The sequence below is a fragment of the Myodes glareolus genome, chromosome 13 (assembly GCF_982192425.1).
Source record: "Myodes glareolus chromosome 13, mMyoGla1.1, whole genome shotgun sequence".
In the NCBI taxonomy this organism is placed as follows: Eukaryota; Metazoa; Chordata; class Mammalia; order Rodentia; family Cricetidae; genus Myodes; species Myodes glareolus.
Genome location: NC_142038.1, coordinates 37869070 through 37891469, shown reverse-complemented (window position 1 = coordinate 37891469; position 22400 = coordinate 37869070). Strand labels below are relative to the sequence as shown.

The following is a 22400-nucleotide window of genomic DNA, read 5'->3' as shown; positions in this document are numbered from 1 at the left end:
AGTTCTCAAGCAAGACCCTGACTTTTGTGGATGACAATATCATGCTATGGTGCCAAAGGCCACTTGACCTTAAAGTTGCTCTACATCAGTACATTTTCCTATTCATGTTTAGTACTCATGATCAATCTTCCCTTTGTCTCTTCTTCCCTTCAGCACTCTCCACTCTTAGTAATTACTTTTCTACACTAAGATCATCTTTAATATACTTTTCTCTTACTTGTAAGAAGTCATGCTAACAACTGACTGGCGGCAGGATGCTGTATCTAGTATGATATATACCTTATGAGTTATGGCTGACAGTGGGAAATGATAAGGGAAAGGAGGAATGGAGATGATCACTTTTATATTTTGTGTCATAAGAACATATTTATACTTCATATAGCATATGAAGTATAAATGCATATATACATTGTAAACAGCTCAACATGAACATGTTGCCACTGGTTTGTTAATCTAAGTCAACCCCTAGCCTCGAGGATGGTGTACAAGGGCTGAAAAGCTCAGAGGCCTTGGGAATATGCAACTCAGGTGCACTGAGAACTATAGTATGTTGTGGATTATTTGAACACACTATGAACACCAAGTTTGAGTTTGAATTATTTAAATAAAATCAGTCTTGGGTCAGGAGGCTGACTTAACAACTAGTTGACAGAATGTAGTCATACCTCCCTGCACACAGACAACCCAGAAGTGATTATACACATCTATGTTCTACGAATGCCAACTGATGCAACTTTTATAACTTTTTGTTTTTCCTCCCTTCCTTGCTTCCTTCCCTTTCAGCCAAACACTTCTCCCTCCAGCCCCCCCCACCATTGTGTGCGTGTCTGTTTCTAGAGACTGAACATAAAGCTTTGTGGATACTAGGCAAGGTCTTTACCATACCACTGAGCTATATCCTAGCTCTGTTTTGGAGATGAAGTCTTACTAAGTGGTCCAGGTTGGCCTCAAAGTCAATCTATAGGCCAGGCAGGCATTGAACTTATGATCATCACTTACGATTGTTTTGCCTCAGTCTTCCCTGCAGAGATGATTATAGGCCTGTACCACCAGTCCTGCCTAAATTTCAGAAATATTTTGTGTCATGAAATATTATTCTCTTGTTGATTTTTTCAGCCACTTAAAAACTGTAAAAACCCATCCTTAGGTCAAGGACTCTATAAAATAGAAGCAGACTGCATTTGTCCCATGAGCCACAGACTTAGTCCAAATTCCTGAGTATAAAGTTAGGAAATAGCTAGGGAGTAGTGGCCTATGCCTTTAATCCCAGCACTTGGGAGGCAGAAGCAGGCGGGTCTCTGTGAGCTTGAGGTCACACCACTGCCTAAAGAGTTGAAATATCTTTTTCAAGGTTACTTGGGGTTAGTGGCAGGGATAAAAAGAACATTTGTGTCCTCTTGACTGTACTCTGGCCACTTTACACAATTTGCTCCTGAGCTTACAAGTCTAAGTGTAGTTTGGTCAGAAGAACACTGTTGACAAAGATCACAAGAGATAAGTCTTCATAGGTGATTTATATAGTAAAGCTTTTTGTTTGAATCTTTTTCCCAATAGATAAGAGGTCATAGTTAAAGCATATTGTTTCCACTGACATGGACAAAACCACGTAAGTAGCTTTAAACAGTATGAGGTACTTCTATAATTCAGACAGATTTTTTTGTGGGTGATTTAATATTAAAGGGAAAGCTTTCTGTAAATGAAATTTAAGAGTTTAGTTGAGGAAAGAATGGCTCTCACATTGGCAGTCCTCAGAAGCAGAAAGGTTCAAAGAGCTCTTCTCGACAATGTTGGCAGAAATCAGAAATAAGTTGTACATACATGACTTACTGGTTGGTTATAGGTAAGGATTTGCCTATTTGAACAAGGTCTTATCTGTTGGTCGTCTGTGACCAGCTAAATTTCATGTGTTTGTGAAGTTCTCAAACTCTTCTAGTCCTCAACAAAATATATGTCCTATAGGTAGGCTTCCGTTTGTGTATGACTTAGGTTACAGTTATCTTGGAAATTTTGGTATGATGGCATCTTAAACTTAATTTAAGATGAGGTTTACTTAAGAGTGTCCTTGCGTTTTGTTAGCCATTCACTCCTATAAGATTCAATCTATTCTTCCTTTAGACTGGTTCTGGATATGTATGTAACCTGCACTATTACTGAACTCAAACTGCCGACTGCAGGATTATAGGTGTGTGCCACTATGCCAGTTTATGTCCTTTGGAATACTGATGGGGTAACCTCAGAACCTTTGCAGAAGCCTCAAATGTCACTGAGAAATTTGATTAAGACAGAAACTTAATGTTGTCTGGACAACCTTGGAACAAAGTTATCAACAGGTTAGATTTATTTAAGAATAATAACAACGCAGAACATTTCTTGGCTGCTTATTTACTCCACACATTGTTCTCATTTAAATCCCACAGAAAATATGTGGGAAATAGTTATAGTTAAAAAGAAGCAAAAGGAAATTAAATATTCTGTCTGAGAGAGTAGTTAGGGCAGCACTCGACTCGGGCAGTTGGCCGCAAGGACTCCATACATGCTTAGAGAGCTTAAAAATGAACCAACAAGAACACAGAGATGGACAGATGCCAAAACAGAGCAAAGTGCTGCTGGTAGTCAAATTAAACTTCCTGTTTTCATAGATGAGGAAATGACTCTTCAAATTTAATAAACATATCCAGTCATATAGCAAGTTACTATGTGAATCAAAACTTTGTCTCCAGTTTCATAGGCACCAACTCATTTAATTTCTTTCATTTTACTACCCTGAATGTGCTTCAGAACAAAAACTGGGCACAAGTGAATGAATAAATAGTAAATAAATTCTATGCGCCAGGCACAGAATTTGTGTACTTCCCACACAAGTACATAGAATAATTCAAATTTTGGGGCTAGTGTCCATGGAACGCATGCTCACATTCATGAAGTCCTGATTTCAATTCCATGTATACCTCTCTCCCAAAGTTAACCTAAAGTTGCTTTAAATAAATTTGAGATGATGACTAAACAACAAATCTAAACATTCTTGGTGGCTGTATTAGCTACTTTTCTCATTACCAGGATAAAACACCTGATTAAAGTAACTTGAAGAGGGGAGAGGTTGGCGTGTTTTCATCTCAGTCCAATGGTAGGAGCATTGTTGGAGGAGGCCGTTAAATTTTCCAGCTGCCCGGCAGCTCAGACCCCCCAAAAAATCACACAGAAACTATATTATTTAAATAACTGCTTTGCCGATTGGCTCTAGCTTCTTATTGGCTAACTCTCACACCTTAATTTAACCCATTTCCTTTAATCTGTGCATCACTACAAGGTCATGGCTTATCAGCACGGTTGCAACACGTCTGTCTCTGTTGGGGGCTCCATGGCTTCTCCTTCACTCCGCCTTATTCCTCCCAGCATTCAGTTTAGCTTTCCTTGTTCTGTTCTACCCTATCAGGCCAAGCCAGTGTCTGCCTGTCTTCCTTCCTTCCTTCCTTCCTTCCTTCCTTCCTTCCTTCCTTCCTTCCTTCCTTTCTTTCTTTCTTTCTTTCTTTCTTTCTTGCCAACAGCTGAAGTGGAACCATTTTCGTTATTAACCAATGGTATTCACAGCATAAAGAGGGGAATCTCACATCAGAGCATCAGGCGGCTGGTATCAAGAAACAGAGATAAACGCTAGTGTTCTTCTCCCTTTCTCCTTTATATTTAGTTGGACCCATGACATGATTCTGTCTACATCCCGGGCAGGTGAAATGCCTCAGAAAAATGCCCTTATCAACACACCTGGAAATGTGTCTCCTAGGTGATTTCTAGGGCCGGCAATGTAGCTGGTAGTTGAATGCTTGCTTAGCAAGTGTGAGACCATAGTGTCAATTTTCAACTAAAGAAAAATTCAGCTCTTGGTATCTCACACTTCAAAAACTTCCATAAAACACACTATGTGCTGCCTTTTGTTTTCTTCTTTTGACAAGAGGTCTCAGGTAGTCATGGTTGCCTGGCCTCAAGCTTCAGCACACCCAAGGCACTCCTGATTCTCCTGCCTCTACCTTCCAAGTGCTGGAACTACAAGGAGATACCACTGTGGATGACCTAGAGTTGTCTAACTTATGAAAAGACTGACATTCTTTGCATTTTCATCTTTCTACTTAGAAATGGGAGATAGCTCTTAGAAGCTTATTCTTGGGTATTTTTTTTAATTGCAAGTCCAAGTGAATGTATATTGCAAGTGTCTTAGGAAAAGGATGGTTACTAATATTTGTCACCAAAATATTAGTGTAACTGAAGACTTCTTATTCACTTCCCAGCTGTCCAGACTCGAATATTCACACAGAAAGTATATTAATTACAACACTGCTTGGCCAATGACTTGGGCGTACCTCTTGAATTAACCCATTTCTTTATTCTGTGTATCACCATGAGGCTGTGGTTTACTGAGTAAGGTCCAGTCTGTCTCCTTTAGCAACTACATGACATCTCTTTGACATCTAGTCTCTCTTTATATCCCTTCCAGCCTGGCTATATTCTGCCCTGTCATAGGCCAAAGAAGCTTTATTCATTAGCCAATAAAAGCAACACATATTCAGAAGGACATTCTGCGTCATATTAGTTTTAAGTGTCTTCATTATTTTTTTAAATTTTGAGACAGGTTCTCTCTCTGTAGCCCAGGCTGGCCTCGAAGTCACCATTGTTCTGCTTCTGTCTCTGCCTCTGCCTCACAGCTCTCTCTCTCTCTCTCTCTCTCTCTCTCTCTCTCTCTCTCTTTCTCTCTCTCCTCTCTTTCATAACGGTAAATCAAGTATAACACAGGGCCTCATCCAAACACACTCCCTCTAAGCTCCAATGTGAAATCATTTGGGGGTATGATAGGAAAACAGGGAACATATAAGGTGATAGGAGAAGGGAGAAGAGCCCTTCATCCTGGAAATTGGTTAAAACCGACTTCTAGCAAAGAATCAAGAATTCCAGCACAATTAACAATTGTTCAAGACCTTTCTCTTTTTCCAGCTTTAAACCTCAAATTTTCTAGGAATCTCACCAAAAACCCACTTACAGGGAAATAAATTCATGTACTAAACCCTTTGTGAAACTTCTAGCTTTATCCTTTCAAAGTCCAGTTCCTTTGAAGTTATCTCCAGGGACACCTTGTAATCTCTCTTATCAAAAGAAAGAGAAAAGGAGGAAGATTTGTTAACAACCTTTTGAGGTGTAACTTGAGTCTCCAAAATGGTTTGCATGGCTAAAACAATTCTAGCCCCAGGAATCCCATCCTTTGAGGATCCCATACCAACACTTGGGTGTGTTTTCTTTCTGAATGCTGCTCTATTAACAGTCGCACTTAAACCTATATTAAAATATTTTTATTAAACCCCACCTGTGATTCATGAACTGGAAAGTCCTGAAATTCTTTTCTGCATCCGAGCTCCAAATTCCTGTTGGGCCTGAAGTTTCTAAACTAGGCAGACTCCTTAGGCAGCCGAGTGTCAGCGCTGAGCTGTGTGTCTGACCTCTCACCTCTGTCAATATTACTGCAACAAAGTTCATTACTATACTCATCCATTTGAAACTTTTCTCGAACACTCTGGATTAAGCTTGTGCCAGTCATTTGCGATAGAGAGGAACAGAACAGTCTGTCCCTACGAGGGGAAGCCATTTGAGCAGACTTTTGTTAATAATAATATGAAATTGGTGTCAAAACATAATGAGCACTGGATGTCACCACTGGTGCCTGACAGTTCATTTTGACATTCTTGGGTTCTCTTTCCAAAACAAAGTAGTAGGACTGGTGGGTCATCATTATCGACACTATTGTAAAAGAATGTTGTCTATATTAAAAATACATCAATTAGTATTACTGAAGAGCTTAAACCTTTCTAAATTTAGTGACTTGGAAAGGCGCCGGAAAAACCGCGACAAGGCTAAAAGGTTTCAATGGTCACTTTTTACAGAGTATCACGGGGGTGCCTGTGGGGAGCGGTGCATCTTGGGACTTGTAGTCGTCCTAGGGTCAAGGAAACGACAACTTCTCCCGGTTGAACTTTCTGTCCCAGCAGTTAGGTTGACCCCTCACCAAAAGCACAGCTAGGTAACTTTTCGGTAACTCTGGGTTCTGATTGTTTGCGCAAGGTTCAGGACGCCAAAGGCTCAAAGGGAGCACAGGCTCCTTCACAAGCCTCAAAGAGATTGGCCTCTCCTCAGCATGGGGCGGGGCTCTAGTACTTCTGCGTCTCGGGATTGGCTAACCCTCGCTAGAGAAGGCGTTGCCGCTGCGTGTGCAGTAGGGCCCTCGGGATCGCAGAGGAAAGTCTCGCGATACTTTGGCGCAGAGGCTGGAGCCGCGTCGCGAGCGGTGGCAGCTGGCGAGGGCGGCGGGCGCGCGGCCGTGAAGGCGCCGCTGGTCTGGTGGGAACAGCTCGTGCTGCGGGGCCTCTTGGGCAGCGAGTGCCGCTGACCCGGCTCGGGCGTTGCGTGCGGACAGCGCGGCTCCCCGAGGAGCTCCGGGCTGGGGCGGATCGGTAAGCGGTGACCGCGCTTCACCTGGGCGGCCGTGACAGGTGCAGAGCAGCGCGGCGCCGCCCCCTTCAGGCCTCGGCTGCCCTGCTCGGGATGAGCCGCGGGCCCCGACCGAGCGTCTGCGGCTTCAGGCGCCCGGCACAGCCGTCGTTCTTCCGCGGCCGCCGCCCCTAGGGGGAAGGCGCAGGGAGGTGTCCGAGCCCGGGTATGAGCTGACTGCGGCGTCTGCTGCGGGACTGGGACGCCGCCATGAACCTGCACCAGGTACTGACCGGCGCCGTGAACCCCGGCGACCACTGCTTCTCGGTGGGCAGCGTCGGCGAGCAACACTTCACGGTGAGTGCGGGAGAGAGAGAGGGAGAGGGGAGGCCTGGAGCAGGCTGACGCTTCGCTTGCTCGGTCTCCGCTCCTTGTAGCGTGCTTTCGGGCTTTCAGAAATGGTAGTCCGACCCTCTCGGGCCAAAGTAGCTCTTCCAAAATGATAGTTGAATCACGAGTTGGGGGTGGGGTGAGGGGTCTTTTGATTTTTCTGCTGCCTAGCGAGAATTGTCGAATGAATTTAGTTTCAGTCGTTGGGATATGTTTCATTTTTTCCAGTTCTAAGGTCAAGCCCTTGTAGTCTTAAAACAGTTACTGATTATTAAACCGGCACAAATAGCAGTATAATGAAAACAGCGCCTATTTATTTTCCTTAAAGTTCGCCGACGAATAACTTTGCAAGGAAACTATTCTTCATTCATTCCTATCATCCTTTCAGTTGCAGAGGCAGCAGCCTTGTACTTCTTGAAAAGTTTTGAGGGTATTCAAGGTAATGCTGACAGTTTCACCATTGTAGTTTTAGGCTATCCCCTGTTTGCTAAGGTTAAGATTTAGCCAAAGTGACTTGCTCTTCTTTGCCTTTTCCGGCTATTAGAACGAAGATGATCGGTCTCACATTTCTGGCTTTATCGTTATAAATAACATTTCCGTCTTAGTTTAGCTTTTCTACTAATTTCAAGTCATAACTCAGTAGTGGGCTTGAGATCATTAGTCTGACTATAGCTGTAGTACTGATGACTTTTGCCGCAACTTTGTAATTAAATGTAGTATTCAATTTTGTATAGCTAAAACAAACAGCTTAATAGTTGCCCCATGCTTAGGAATCATAGTTTCCCGAATACGTGTGTGTGTGTGTGTGTGTGTGTGTGTGTGTGTGTGTGCTGGACTAAGTAATACTCACCATTTAACGTGATTTAGGCATTTAATACTTAAAGTGTACTTCTAGAGTTGTGTCAACTAAGTTCCCTGCTTTCGGATAGAGACTGGGTAGTGGCACATGATGCTAGTAGTTGTCAAGATTCTACTTCGTGCTGTTTGCCTAGGGGAAGTGAGGGGAGGGAGAAGTCTTAGCACTTGTCACCCCTCAGCTGACATTGCTGTCCATTCTTAAGGGAAGGAAGTACAGCTTCCTTGGAGGTCTCCCAAGGTGGAAGAGTATAGGATAGAGAAGTCTTACATTTTCTGACATCCCCTAAGCTTTATGAGGGCTTTCTCCAAGGCAAATGCTCTCAGCTTCTAAAGGAAGACGTTCTGAATGTACACAAAGCTGTGTGGGTACTTCATAGAATGATTAATATGACTGTTCATTTTTACACCTACATGTATTCCTCTGTAAAACCTTGGCCAGTTGCTTTCATGTTGCTTTTCAGGAGCTAAGAAATGTATCTTAAACTATCATGTAACTTGTTGCCCAGTTCTGTTTTTAAAGTCAGTTTTTCCTAAAGCAAGTGTTGATGACCTTCCCCAAGCTGGTTGCAGATAGCTTTCAAATAAGCATACAAATAAGTTACATACACATTTATTCACACATTAGAGAGTAAACACATATAAATACATTAGTTTGGTATAACAATCCCAGCTCTCTTTTATTTTAGAGTCATGTTTTTTCCTGCAGCCAGCTGTAGTTCCATTTCAGCAAATTTCTTGCCCTTGGTTTCCTGATTAAATTAGTACATCTTATATTTCTTTGTCTTGAAATTGCCCGTTTTCTCCTTCATGTTTATGAACAGTCTATTGTTTTCTCCCTTGAGATTTGTTTTTAACCTCTTTTGTTTGAATGGGATTGAAGGCTCTGAGGATCAAATCATAGGCCTCTGGCATTCTAGTCAAGCATTCCTCCAAGCTCATACCTCCGCCCCCCACAGCTTTTGAGGTTTTTTTTTTCAGCAAGAAGAGCAAAATATTAATGACAGATTATATGCCAAGACTAAAAATCCCTCTGAGTAGCAGTTGTACTTGAGGTGAGGGCTTGAGATTTTGCAGTCTCCTGTTGAAGGATCCCTTCATCCTTTGTGGAACTTGATGATATCGCTGAAGTTGAGCCCATCTGCAATTCTTCCCTTTACACTTTTGCAAATATTTCAGCGTTCGGAGGATCACAAGAACAAGACTGGTTCCTAAGTAAAGTCTCGACATACTTCAAATTGAATTTGAATGCCAATTTTCATGTTTTAAAATGCTCAGTTACTAATATAGGTTATATCAAAACATTTAGGTTTTTTTTTTTCTTACTACATCAACTGCCTCAAACTAGTTTGGATTTGCTCTTGGAAAGCTACTAGTGGACACTGACTATCTCACTCATGCTTTCAGAATGAATGCTTTTATTTCATTGTTAAGTACTTCTGCCTTGAGTATGTGTTCTCAGTGGCTTCCTTGGGAGTGCATAGACAGTCACTGAAGTAGCCGTTGAGTCATAACTGCTTTGGTTTCAAGCATGGTTCTTTTTGTTTGTTTTTTAGTGTTTTCATTTAGCTATATATATTTTTTCCACTCTCCTTCCTTCTCCTCTTCCACCCTCTGTTTTTGAATTTTTTGAGATTTTCTCTGTGTAACGGTTCTGACTGTCCTGCCACTCGCTTTATGGAGCAGGCTGCTCTCAAACTCACTGAGATATGCCTGCCTCTGCCTCCCAAGTGCTGGGATTAAAGGTGTGCATCATCAACTCCCGACTCAAGCATGGTTCTTTATAATTAATTAGGTTGTTTGCCTGCTTGCTTGTTTTTAATTTTTGAAAATTTTGTTTTTGTTTTTGATTCAAGGATCAAGCCATTGGGCCTTGCACGTGCTCACATGCTAGGGAAGCTCTTTGAATCTTAAACACTGTTTTCACCTTTTCTTTTGAGGCAGCGCCTTGCCATAATGCCCAGGACTTCTGATCCTCCTGTCTGCTACTAGCTTGGGCCACAGGTCTTTGTCATTAGTTCTTTTTCTAACTATTAAATTTTATTTTTCTATCTTTTAATGAAACACTGTTTGGTGATTGTTACATGAAATGTTTGCCTATTAAATTAAGGTTATAGTTCATTGTGCCTAATTCATTGTACTTTGTACTAGAAAGTACTTTATAAATACTGGTTGACTTTATTGTAGTGCAGTTAATAATTGCAGTCTTTTAAAATTGCTTTAATAATTTAGATATGAGTCTAAATACAATATTTCTACTAAAGTTTCATGAAGTTTTTTTCATAGTCCATTTGTTACACGTTTTATCATCAGCATCAAATGAGGAATTAGGAGATATAATGGATACATGAGCCAAATTATTTTTTTTCCTTTGGTTACAGTAATGCTTCCCTCTTTCTTTTATTCATCCTAATTTCCTTTGAGGGGGGATTGAGGAAATGCTCAGTTTACAAGACACAGTAATTTTAAGAGATACCATTAATTAGAATTTAAATGTCTTAATAGTTTGTATAGAATGCTGACATAAAATACTTTTTCCTTTTATAATTAATCCATACTTAGTGCCGACAATGTGTTTTGGAAGAAATAGAAAGGGAGTTAATTTGTTTTTTTTCAATTTCGTTACTTTTTTAATGTATGTATGTGTCACATGTGTGGTAGTCAGAAGACAGCTTGTAGGAGATTGTTCTCTTCATCTGCTGATGGTCGAACTCAGGGTTCTTTGGATTGAATTTAGGTTTTCAGACTTGTAAGTACCTTGCTTGCTGATTCAAGGAGGTTAATTTTTAAGAGACAGAAAGTTAGTATTTAGGATTTTCTTTCTGTATCGAGGGTAAAACAAATATTTTATAGCTTCAGGCTTTTTTTAATATTAGACAACTCTGTGCTCACTCATGTCTAAGTAGATCCAGTTACAAATTCAAAAATGCAGCTATGGTTCTATGGGGGTTTTGGTAGGGAGACTAAATAAGTTTCTCTCCCCCCATCTTTCTGTGATAGTTTTATTTTAGGGATGCTTTATTGGTGGCACTGTGATTGCTGTATTTGGAAAATGGAAAGGTTCTATGAATGGTGTGTGTGTTTGTGTAGGAACATGTATGTCTTTGTGGGTGAGGAGGTTATAGACGGGGAAAGTTTGCCTTTGTACCTATCTGGAAGAAGAAAAAACTGTTCAAGGTATCTATAATGCCGTTCCAAGTAACTTAGTTGGGCTTTGTTTTAAAATTTTTGGTTCATTTTATCAATTACTGTGATTTGTAGAAGTAAGTACACTTAAAAATCATTAAAATTACACTAATTGTCAATATTATGGTTTTTAATGAGAGAATAAGCATTAATTACAACATAGTCAAACTTGAGTTATTTAACCAGAGCATATTCTAGAAAGAAAAATTTTAGGACTTTTACCTAAAACGAAAGGTTCACGAAAGCAAACTTTGTTTTAGAGAAATCAGTTTCCACATTAGAAGACTGGCTATTACAAACTTGGATTTTGAAATTTAGAATACTTCAGGTTACTTGTCAGACTTGGAAGTTAAGAAGGTCCTTTGATTGATGCTTCCTAGTGCACTGGATTCAGGTCTTCCTGTGCATTGCATCCTGCTTACTTGAGTTAGTGACTTACTGTTGTTATTTGTACCTAACTAGATGATTTTCAGCTGAGAACCTTCATTGGCTAGGAACAAAAGATTCTAATTATACTTACTTATTTATTTATTTTGAGACAGGATTTTACTATGTAGCTCAGGCTGACCTCTTAACCTCTGCCACCTAAGTACTGGGATTATTATATATGCTATTCTCATAGCTTGGTTAGAGATCTGACAGAAGTAGTTGGTGTACCAATTGTAATATAGAAATAGTTTGTGAGAGTGTATTTGATAATCCAGCACAATGTTGTTGCTATTGTTTGTTTGTTTGCAGTGCTGGGAATTGAATCCAGGACTAGAAGCATGTTAAATACCAACCTTGTCATTAAGCTGCATTTTGTAACCCTTCATATTAAGGTCAAAGCACCTTGAGTGAGTTTTTGTGAATAATTTATTTCAGACAAGTCTATAAAACTAATGTTTAAATTGTATTGACTTTGTTTTTATATTTTGAGACATAATCCTGGTTGTCCTGGAATTCGTATAGACTAGGTTGGCCTTGAACTCACAGAGATCTCCTGCCTCTGATGTTTGAAGGTGTGCACTGCCATATTGGCTTTTGTTGTAATCTTTGAAATAAAGTCTTAATATGTAGCCCAGACTATCATCTAGTTTACTAGGTAGCCAGGGCTGACTTTGCATTTAGATCCCTTCTCAGCCTCAGTTGTGCTGGGATTACTAAGGGAATGTACTAGCAGGCCTAGCTCACAGTCCATTTTAAGGCTTTTTTCTTATTCATATGCTTTCATGTTTAGTACCCTGACAGGTGATATATGTTCTAGAAGTTGAATTAATTTTAAATATTGATAAATTACTTTAGGTGGCTTTCAGATGATTCATATATATATATATATATATATATATACATACATACATATATATTATCTACCCCTTTGTTAAGCACAGACTTTATATAAATTTATAGACTAAAAATACAAAACAATAAAAAATTAAATGGCATTAATTTAAATTAAAAAAATGGTATTGTTCCCACTTTTCACAAACTTTGGAAAACATTGCAGCGAGAGAGTAAATGTACTCTTTCTTTTAGAAATGTCATTCATTTATTTTGGGCCTAGAACTTAAAGAACATATGTATATGTGAGAGAAATTAATACAGGGTGAAACCAGGGCTTTTTGCATGCAAGAGCATGCTCTACCTCTGATTACTCACTCTGCTCTTGGATTTTCTAGCAGTGAACTTCTGATTGTGGAATTCATATCACTTCTGTGCTGAAGAATGTGGAAACCAGACCTTGAACTTTGTCCTTATTATTTAGAATGATTATTTTTAGACAGCTACATCTTATAATTTATAATTTGACATGAGTTAATTTAATAATAGTCTTTGTTGTCAACATCTTTTAACTTTCTTAAATCTTGTTTTCTTGAATCTAACCAAATCCAACATGCTTTCTTTTTTCTTTGTTCCTTTTTGTATCTCTGTTCCTGACTCCTGATTACTTTTTGATAATATGAATAAAAATGGAAAATGCAATTGTATTTGCCACCTTTAGATGGGACCTCAAAGCTTCCCAAGCACCCACCCACCCGTCTGTTCATTTTGTTTCATCTCATGTTCCTCCATGAGATAAAAGTCTCCTAGACCAACATCTGTTACTCATATAAACATCCACCTGGAATCTGTCAGCTGATCACGCCCTCATTGTCAGTTACAAGCCAAAAAAAGTCACTATATCAGCATCCTTCTTTTTTTTCCTGTCTTTGCGCAATGAATGATATATTCTGCCCTACATGCCCCAGGTTAACCCCTTTCTCTATGCTGTGGGTTTTATCTTTTCAAATTCTATCTGGGGCATTGGTCCTTTATTATCTACTTTCTTTTTTCTCTGGAAATTTCAAGATATGCTTAAAACATTCATCTTAAAAACAGTGCTTTCTGGCAGCCTATGTCTTCTTAGTTGTCAGTGTCTTCCATATTTCTTTCTCTTTGGCATTTGTCAATTCACTATTATTTAGTTTTTTTTCTTAGCTTAGTTATAACATCCTTCTTATAGTTAGTTATAGTTATAACGTCTTTTAGTTAGTTACAATGTCTTTTCTTCTTTTCTTCCCCTTTCTTCCTCCTCTTTCCTCTACTCAGTGTTCTTTGTAAGGTACCTTTCAGGATAATAATTTGTCCTTGGTCTTCCATTCTGTAGGGTATATTACCTCTAGTGGTGAGATCTGTGTTTTGAATTTCAAAAATGATAAACAATTCTTGGACTTTTTTTCACTTGAAGGTACCACACACGTTCAAAATCATTGTTTAGGCTCAGTTTCCCTTGTTGGTATGTCTTCCAACCTTTCCTTCCCACCTTGTTTGGTTTGTTTTTTTATATCATTATCCTTGAGAATAGTCACCAATCAGTTGCCTGTTTATCTACCTATTTTTCTCTCTCTTCTTTTTTAGTTTTTCTTTTCTTTTTCCTTTCATTCTTTCTTTCTTTCTTTTTTCTTTTTCTTTTCCTTTCTCTCTCTCTCTCTCTCTCTTTCTTTCTTTTTTTAAAGACAGGGTTTCTCTGTATATTTCAGGCTGTCTTGGAACTTGCTCTGAAGACCAGGCTGGCCTTGAACTCAGAGATCTCCCAAGAGATTGAAGGTACATGCTACCACCACCTGGCCCCTAGCTGTTTTTTTAAACTAGAGGGTTGGTAGAATTCTCAATACCTTCTCCTCCATTTTTCTCAAGTCCTGTAGAGTCTACTTCATAAATATCAGATCTCTTTCTTATCTTTGTCCATACTACCAATGTCCTTGTATACTTAATCTCCAGTTTAACATTGCCAGAGCAGAAGGCACATAAGATAAGTGTGACCTATTTTAATAGACATTTCTAGTCTATTGCTTGTAGAAGGTGCCTTCTTAAACTTGAGTTATATCTGTTATTCACAATTTGTACAGTAGGAATCCTAAATACTTTTTCTATGTCTAAGCACTTTTACACATTCTTCAAGCAGTTTTTAAGCTCCTTCTGTTTTTGCAGAAAAGATCTTAATATTTAGCTAACTTCTCGTTCCTAAAGCTTTAAAGTAGAAGCCTCTAGTCAGATTATCCATTCCTCCTGTATTCATTCATATTCATTCATTCACTCACTCACTTGAGTAGTTACTATTTATGAGTCAAGGTATCCCTATATCTCTGGAAGTCACTATGTAGATCAGACTGGCCTCAGACTCACAGAGATTCACCTGCCTCTGCCTCCCAAGTGCTAGGATTAAAGGCGTACGTCACCACCACAGAGTGATTTTTTTTTTAAAAAAAAACCATAGTCTAATTCTTTCTTTCTGGGGCCCATGATGTCCTTTGTCATTGCATCCTAAGCAGCTAGAGAGGTAGAGAGTAGTAACTATTGTGAGAACAAATGGGACAGAGATAGCATGGGATGGAATCAACTGCTCTAAAGACAAAGCACATCATGGGCTCTACCACACCTGGGCAGCTGGTTTTAAGAGATCTAAGAAAGCATTCAGATTAGTCTATTTTTGGATTATATAGTTGTTAAGTAATGTTTAATTTTAAATTTTGTGTTTGAGCTACTAAGTTGAGTTTCACCAGAAATAATTCAATGAATTTGGTTTATTTTTAGGACGGAATGTCCATCAATTTCTGAAATTTCTCTAAGCATGCTTCTGCCATTTTATAATATGTATTTTATGTAAAATGGTGTTCTCAAAGTACAGGCTTATAAAATGAAGGTATCAGTAAACTGAAAATATTAGATAGCACATTACATATCTTTTTCATAAAATATTCAGCCAAGTTTTTTTTAATAATAAAAAAGCATATTTATCTCAATAATATACAAATTTGTTCTTACCTTTTATAACTGTTAAAATTTTGTGTATGCCAAATAATTGTTTTAAAATACTTATCATTAATTTTTTTTTCTTAATTTTGGTTTTTCAAGACAGGGTTTCTCTGCAGCTTTGGATACTGTCCTTGAACTCAGTCTGTAGACCAGGCTGGCTTTGAACTCACAGAGATCCACCTGTCTCTGCCTCCCAAGTACTGGGATTAAAGGCGTGTACCACCACTGCCCGGCAAATGTTTGATTTTTATGCCTGTTTTACATATCTGTACCTTGGGCCATGCAATAATTTCTAAGTTGGACAGTTTTAAGAAAACCTGAGGTAGGCAAAGACCAGGCAAATAAAACTCAGATAAGTTACTTTGATATGGAAAAAGGAATAGAAGGAAGGGCAGTGTAAGGACAACCTGGTAAGGGAAGGAATCAGGCAAAAGTGCCTGAAACGGACTGTCCTGGTAAGGAGTTGGGGTTTTTATTGCAAGTGTAGTAGGAAACTTTAAAATTTAGGCAGGAATTATAACTTGATGCAGTAAACATCTTTAGGAGTCAGCTGTTTGGTTTGAGAACAGATGAAAACGTAAGCAATTGGATTGTTAACAGTGTGACAGATGATGAAGTTACAAACAGGGATGATAGCATTCAATGAAGATAGAAGAAATGCATGTGGTTGGTTTCAGATGGGCATAGTGATATTTTATTTATGTTTTATAAATAAAACTTGCCTGTAGACCAGAGGGCAGGCAGTGGTGTCATACACCTTTAGTCCCAGCACTAGGGAGGACTGTAAAGCAGGATGAGACAGGAAGTCGTGCTCTTTCAGTCTGAGGAAAAGCTCTCTAGTGGTTTGGCTACTTTGCTTTACTGATCTTCAGGTTGAACCCCATTATCTGTCTCTGGGTTTTTATTATTCGTGCTACAGATGGGACTGATTTGTAGTGGATATGCATATAAGAAGGAAAGAAAATAGTTCAATGAAGGCTGTCTCGGAGGCAGTTAAATTTTCGTGTTTTAAACAATATTTGATGCAAGTTTTCTACATATTTTCTTGAAATGCCTATCATTTTTATTTTATATTTTTAGGCCTATGCATCTGGATGTGACATTGTAATACTGGGAAGTAATTTTGAAAGATTGCAGATCATCCCAGGCGCTAAACATGGAAATATTCAAGTGGGATGTGTGGACTGTTCAATGCAACAAGGCAAGGTTTGTAATCTTGTGGTAACATGCAGATTCATTTTGAGTATGGTTTTTGTCAGAATAATTTCTGAAATATACATTTCCTATTCAATTAAGACCTCCTTTCCAAGAACAAAGCTATACATTTCTTTTGCTCTCTAAGATGCATTTTGGAATATGTCAAAAATTCTGATAATGATCTTTTGTTGTTTTAAATTACTTTATTTTATGTGCATTCCTGCATATATTTATGTGAACTGTGTGTGTGTGTGTGTGTGTGTGTGTGTGTGTGTGTGTGTGTGTGTGTGTGCAGGTTATCAGTTGATGCCAGAAGAGCATTTTGGATTACCTGGACCTGGACTTGACAGTTGATTGTGAGTTGCCTGACATGGATTCTGGGAGCAGTACTTACTTACTTAGGTCCTTTGCAAGAGTAGCAAGTACTTTTAACAGTGAGCCATCTCTTCAGCTCCTTCTTGATTTTTGAGAAAAGGTCGCATTGTAACCTCACTTGTCCTGGAACTCACTATGCAACCTAGGCTGGCCTTGAACTCAAAGCAGTCCTGCTGTCTGTTTCTTGAATGTTGAAACTACAGGCATGAAATACCATACCCAGTTAGGAATCTGTTTTTGTATAATTTTAAGGTATAGCACAATCTTCTCTACTAATTGAAACAAAAGCATAATGCTTTTTTTTTTTTTTTACCTCTAAACATGTCTAAAGCTTAGTTTTTCAGCATTAGAAAACAAAATCAAGGCTGGGTGGTAGTGGCACATGTCTTTAATCCCAGTACCTGGGATGTAGAGGCAGGTGGATTTCTCAGTTCAAAGCCAGCCTGAACTCTCTCTACAGAGTTAGTTCCAGGACAGCTAGAGATAAACAGAGAAACCCTGCCTCGGAAAACAAACAAACAAACAAACAAAATATATATATATATATATATAAAATAAAAGCCTCCTAAGAGGTTAGCTTTCTAAAAAAAAAAAAAAAAAGGAATAGCATTATTTTCAAAAGACAAATTTGGTAGACATTCTCTGTACACCGGTATTTATTCTAGTAACTTCTGGAAAACATTGAAAGAATGCATACACTAAAATCTGAAATGTTTGTTCATTTTTAGGTCTAAGAAAAGACTTACAGGGGCAGGAGAGATGGCTCAGAGGTTAAGAGCAAGACTGCTCTTACAGGAATTGAATTCTGAGTTCAATTCCTAGCAACTACATGATGGCTCACAGCCATCTATAATGAGATCTGGTGCTCTCCTGGTGTCTTGTTGTCCATCAGCTTCAAACATTCGTAACTTCTCATTACCTTACAAAAGTTCAAGTTGTGCACATTGGTATGAATCATTGTATAATATGGCTCAAACCTGTTTTTTAGTCTTGTGTTCATCATTCTGTAATAATGAACACTTCTAGCTAGTTTGACATGAGCCACCTGCAAATATGTATTGCATTTTTTTAATCTTTATAACTTTGTTCATAGTATGTCCCCATTTAAAACTGAATGAATACTTCTTTGCATTTTCAAAACCAACTCCTGTTTAGAGTCCAGGATTTCCCAGTTCAGCATAGTACTACTGATTTGTATCTTCTATAAACTTTGTTCATTTAACATATTTGTTTTAAAATTTTTTATATGTAATATCCTCAACTCTTAGTCCCCCTCCATTAGACCATTTTGTTCTCTATGTATCACTATTCTTTACCATGTAGCTCCAGGTGGCTTGGAACTCTATAAAGACCAAACTGGCCTTGAACACAAAGAAATCAGCCTGCCTCTGCCTCTGGAGTGCTGCCATGCCCAGCTGTCTACCTTATTTGTGTATTTTTTTTTATCTGTTTGGTTTAATTTTTGCTTTGAGATAGGGTCTCAACTCTGTATTCAAGGCTGAACTGTAAGCTGTAATCAATCCTTTTACCTCAGCCTTTCCAAATTCTGAGATTACAGGTCTCTGCCACTGTTACTAACTGATTTCTGAGATTTTGATGGTGATCATTCAAGCTATTTTGGTTGCTTACTTAAAGATTAAATTCAAGAAAGAATTAAGTATGTTGCATGGTTCCAGGGTACATGAGCAGAGCCCTGGCTTCAGATTATGTAGTTCTGCCAAAAGAATGAAGAAATTTAAAAAACATAAAATGTTAAAAGAAGTTTAGGGAATTGATAAAGAATAGATTTTTTTAATTCTTTTAGATTTATTTATTTTTATGTACATTGGTATATTGTCTGCATGTATGTCTGTGTGAAGGTGCTGTCACATCCTCTGGAGCTGGAGTTACAGACAGTGGTGAGCTGCCATGTGCGTGCTGGGAATTGAACCTGAATCCTTTGGAAGAGCAGCCAGTGCTCTTAACCCCAGAGCCATCTCTCCAGCCCTTTAGTTTAATTTTTTTTAAGTTAAATTATTTGTTGGGAGAACTATGAACTCCAATGATAGATAATCTTAAAACTCATTTTTAAATCAGGTCGGATTTCATGTTTAGCCAAGATTATAGTTACATGCTTTCTTTTGTGAGGAAAATAATTGACATTATAGCTCATATTATTGTTTATTACATAATAAATGTTTTATGAGTGTTCATTTTTCAACATAGGACTGTTAGAAAAATAGTGTTATATGTATTATAAATACAGATAGAGAAATCTCTGAAAATATATACAGAAGGTGTCCATGCTGGGATTCTAATCCCATATATTCTCAAGTACTGTTGGATGAAATCATGTATTTGTATATTTAAAAATGTAGCCATAATAGTTATTTCATTTACTTTTTTGTTCCGTAAGTATGTTAATCTATTTATAATTGTCTTTCTTTTTAAAAGATTGCAGCATCCTATGGAAATGTCATCTCTGTTTTTGAACCAGTCAGTCTCCCGAAAAAAGGGAAAAATTTGGTTAGTAGTTTATTATTTTTTCTTTTTTGAATTGAAATATGTTTAGTATAAAAAAGAGTGACTCAGCAAACTAGTAGAAGTTGTTGACTATAATTGAAGATAAATGTTTAAGTTCAATGTTCATACTAAAATATAATTAAATTTCTTATTGGAATAGAATTATACTAAATCATGCCAACCAGATATGTTAAAGTGCTTTGTTTTCCTTCTGACATTTTCATTTCATAATGGGCAAAGAACCGATAACTTAAAAGTTTAGAAGTTACTTTATTGCTACTATGAGACACTGTTGTTTAGCCATAAGTAGCACTTTATTCTTAGTTTATAGAGCACACTTGAGCAGTTTTCTGCCTTTTCATGTGTATTGTTCTTACAGTTACATGATTTGCTTTTAGTATTAAGACATTTCTAGGACTATTTTTTGCTTTTATTGTATCACGTAATATAGTTGCTATCAGATCAGTAGATGTTCTTTATAAGGAAAATATATTAAGAAATTAGAAAGTTTCTTAACTAATAGTTGATAAATGTAACAAATAGGCCACATTCTTTTGCATATCAGTGTAGTCACCATAAATTTTAAACCAGTGATTCCTAAGCCACAGGAAAGCACCAGCATAGTGAAGTGAGACAGGGTTAGAGGTTGTAGGATTGCTTTCTGTTTCTGTTGCTTTTGTTCTATAACCCTCTCTGCTCAACTCAGAAATTAATTGGCATTTATTTATTCTTAATAGGATGATATATTAAAGTTCAGAAATATAACGAATTAAATAGTGTTTTAATGATAGGAATACTCTTATATAGCTTCTGATGTTTTGGGGGTCATTTTTACCTGAATCAGGAGTATCAGAGTTGGACAAAATCTGCAATACCGAAATCTAGTTTCAAACACTCCTTAGATCCTTATACAAAAGATAACTTTTGTTTTTCTTACGCATTCTGGAATATTCTTTTGAGATGGTGGTTCTCTATGAGAGGTATACTTTTGGATTACTGTTGGTGCTGGGATATAGCTCAGGGATAGAGTGCTTGCCTAGCGTATACAAAGCTGTACACTCAATCCTAAGCACTGCGAATGGCAGTAATAAAATTATTAATATTTTTAATGAATTATTAGTAAGTTCTTTTTTGTTTTGTTTTGTTTTTCGAGACAGAGTTTTTCTGTAGCATTGGAACCTGTCCTGGAACTCACTCTGTAGACCAGGTTGGCCTCGAACTCAAAGAGGTCCGCTTGCCTCTCTGCCTCCTGAACGTTGGGATTAAAGGCGTGAGCCATCACTGTCTGGTTATTAGTAAGTTCTTATGTTCATCTCGTAGCTTAGCACTGTCCAAAACTGTGGCCACATACAATTGATCCATCTGTGTGTCTAGTTCTATTGAGGACTGATGTTCACTGTGCTTGAGAGCTATTCTGGCATTCCTAAAAGGGTATTCTGTAGTCCACATGTGGTATCAAAATCACCTTAGGTATTGGTTTAAAGTCCATATTCTTGTGCTTCAAAGTGTTCTTTTTGAACTTGAATTTTTGGGCATGTATTTGGAAACTTGAAATTTTAATAACTATCATAGAGTATTCTTTGTTGTGTGGAAGTCTGAGGACCATTGCAGTAAGATAGTATTTATAGGTTAACTTAATAGGTCACAGTTTGAACTTAAAATGAACTACAGTAGAAATTGTTGGGTTATATACTAGTACTAAGGGTACCCATGGTTTTCATTTGTATATGTACTAGTGCCACATGTATTTTTTAAAATTTATTTTAACTTTATTTAATGTGCATTGATGTGAAGGTGTCAGATCCCCCAGAAACTGGAGGATAGGCAATTGTGAGTTGCCGTGTGGGTGCTGGGAATTGAACTTAGTCCCTCTGGAAAAGTAGCCACTGCTGTGCCACATGTATTTTTTAAAATTTATTTTAACTTTATTTAATGTGCATTGATGTGAAGGTGTCAGATCCCCCAGAAACTGGAGGATAGGCAATTGTGAGTTGCCGTGTGGGTGCTGGGAATTGAACTTAGTCCCTCTGGAAAAGTAGCCACTGCTCTTAACCATTGAGCCACCTCTCCAGCTCCATTTTTTTTTAAAAGTGATTTGTAGGTTCAAATAAAAGATGTTTGAAAGAATGAGAAACTTACATTAGGGAAGTAATGTATTTCAGATAGAGATGAAATATTATGAGAAGAATATTTAAATCATTTGACCCATTGACACACATTTTAAATTACACTTCAAACCTTAGTATAATAAAATATACATATTGTAAACAATGTTTGACATGAGGTTAGATAAGATATATGTTTATTGGTTATTTATATGCAGAATAGACTTTCCGATCCCAGCAATGGGTAGTCTGTTAATAGTCTTTTTTTTTAAATAAGAGTCTTCTTTATCATCTAATTCAGTGGTTCTCAGCCTTCCTAATTCTGCTACCCTTTAATACAGTTCCTTGTGTTGTGCTGACCCCCAACTATAAAATTATTTTCATTACTACTTATCTGTAGTTTTGCTACTATTATGAATCATAATGTAAATATCTGATATGTAGGATATCTGATATATGCCCCCCAAAGGGGTCTTGACCTACAGATTGAGAATCACTGATGTAATTCCTATTTCTCTTGGCTGAATTATTTTGTTTTCAAAAAAATTACTGCATTGATATGAGCACAGCAAATGAGAACATATTCATTTGATATAAAAGATGCTAATCACAATTAACTAACTGACTTTTTTCTCATTTTAGGAACTTTATAGTCAGTGGCAGAAAAGTGGCCAATTTTTTCTGGACTCAATAGCACATAATATAACTTGGGATCCCACAGGTAAGGAATTTAAGAAGGTTAGTTAGAACAAATATCACTGAACTAGTTTGTTTTTATTATTATTATGTATTTTATCTGTTAGTCTGTGGTGAATGCAAAAGTAAATAAAGCAAATTGTGCCCTTTTGCTTAAAGCAACAATCATTTTCCCACTTTTGTTCTGTTGGTTGGAATTGCTACAGAGTTTTGTGGGAATGCCTTGTCTCTAATCCGTGGATTACCTGAAGTACCTTGAAATGTGAATCTAATTAAAGTCAGATATTGGGCTAAAAACCTAGATCATAGAACTGGGAGCAGCCCCAGTTGCTTCTTTCCTCTTTTGTTTCGCAG

General features: G+C 37.8%; 1 protein-coding gene and 1 long non-coding RNA gene across 5 annotated transcripts in view; one reads left to right on the top strand and one right to left on the bottom strand.

Moving 5' to 3' along the window:
• The window catches only part of LOC125390607 (uncharacterized), a 57464-nt gene extending 52005 nt beyond the window's left edge, over positions 1–5459 (bottom strand). Inside the window, exon 1 of the long non-coding RNA XR_014996942.2 lies at positions 5348–5459. This is a non-coding gene — a long non-coding RNA (uncharacterized LOC125390607). The remainder of the gene's footprint in view (positions 1–5347) is intronic.
• Positions 5460–6329: 870 nt separating this feature from the next.
• Dmxl1 (Dmx like 1) overlaps positions 6330–22400 on the top strand; it is a 137999-nt gene continuing 121928 nt past the window's right edge. For 2 of the 4 annotated variants that reach the window (XM_048419177.3, XM_048419176.3), the window contains exons 1-4: positions 6330–6822; positions 16252–16377; positions 19177–19248; positions 21993–22071. In XM_048419177.3, the coding sequence (XP_048275134.3) occupies positions 6736–6822; positions 16252–16377; positions 19177–19248; positions 21993–22071 (364 nt within the window). In that variant the 5' untranslated portion in view covers positions 6330–6735. The remainder of the gene's footprint in view (positions 6823–16251; positions 16378–19176; positions 19249–21992; positions 22072–22400) is intronic. The other 2 variants (XM_048419178.3, XM_048419179.3) reach the window with 2 other exon arrangements.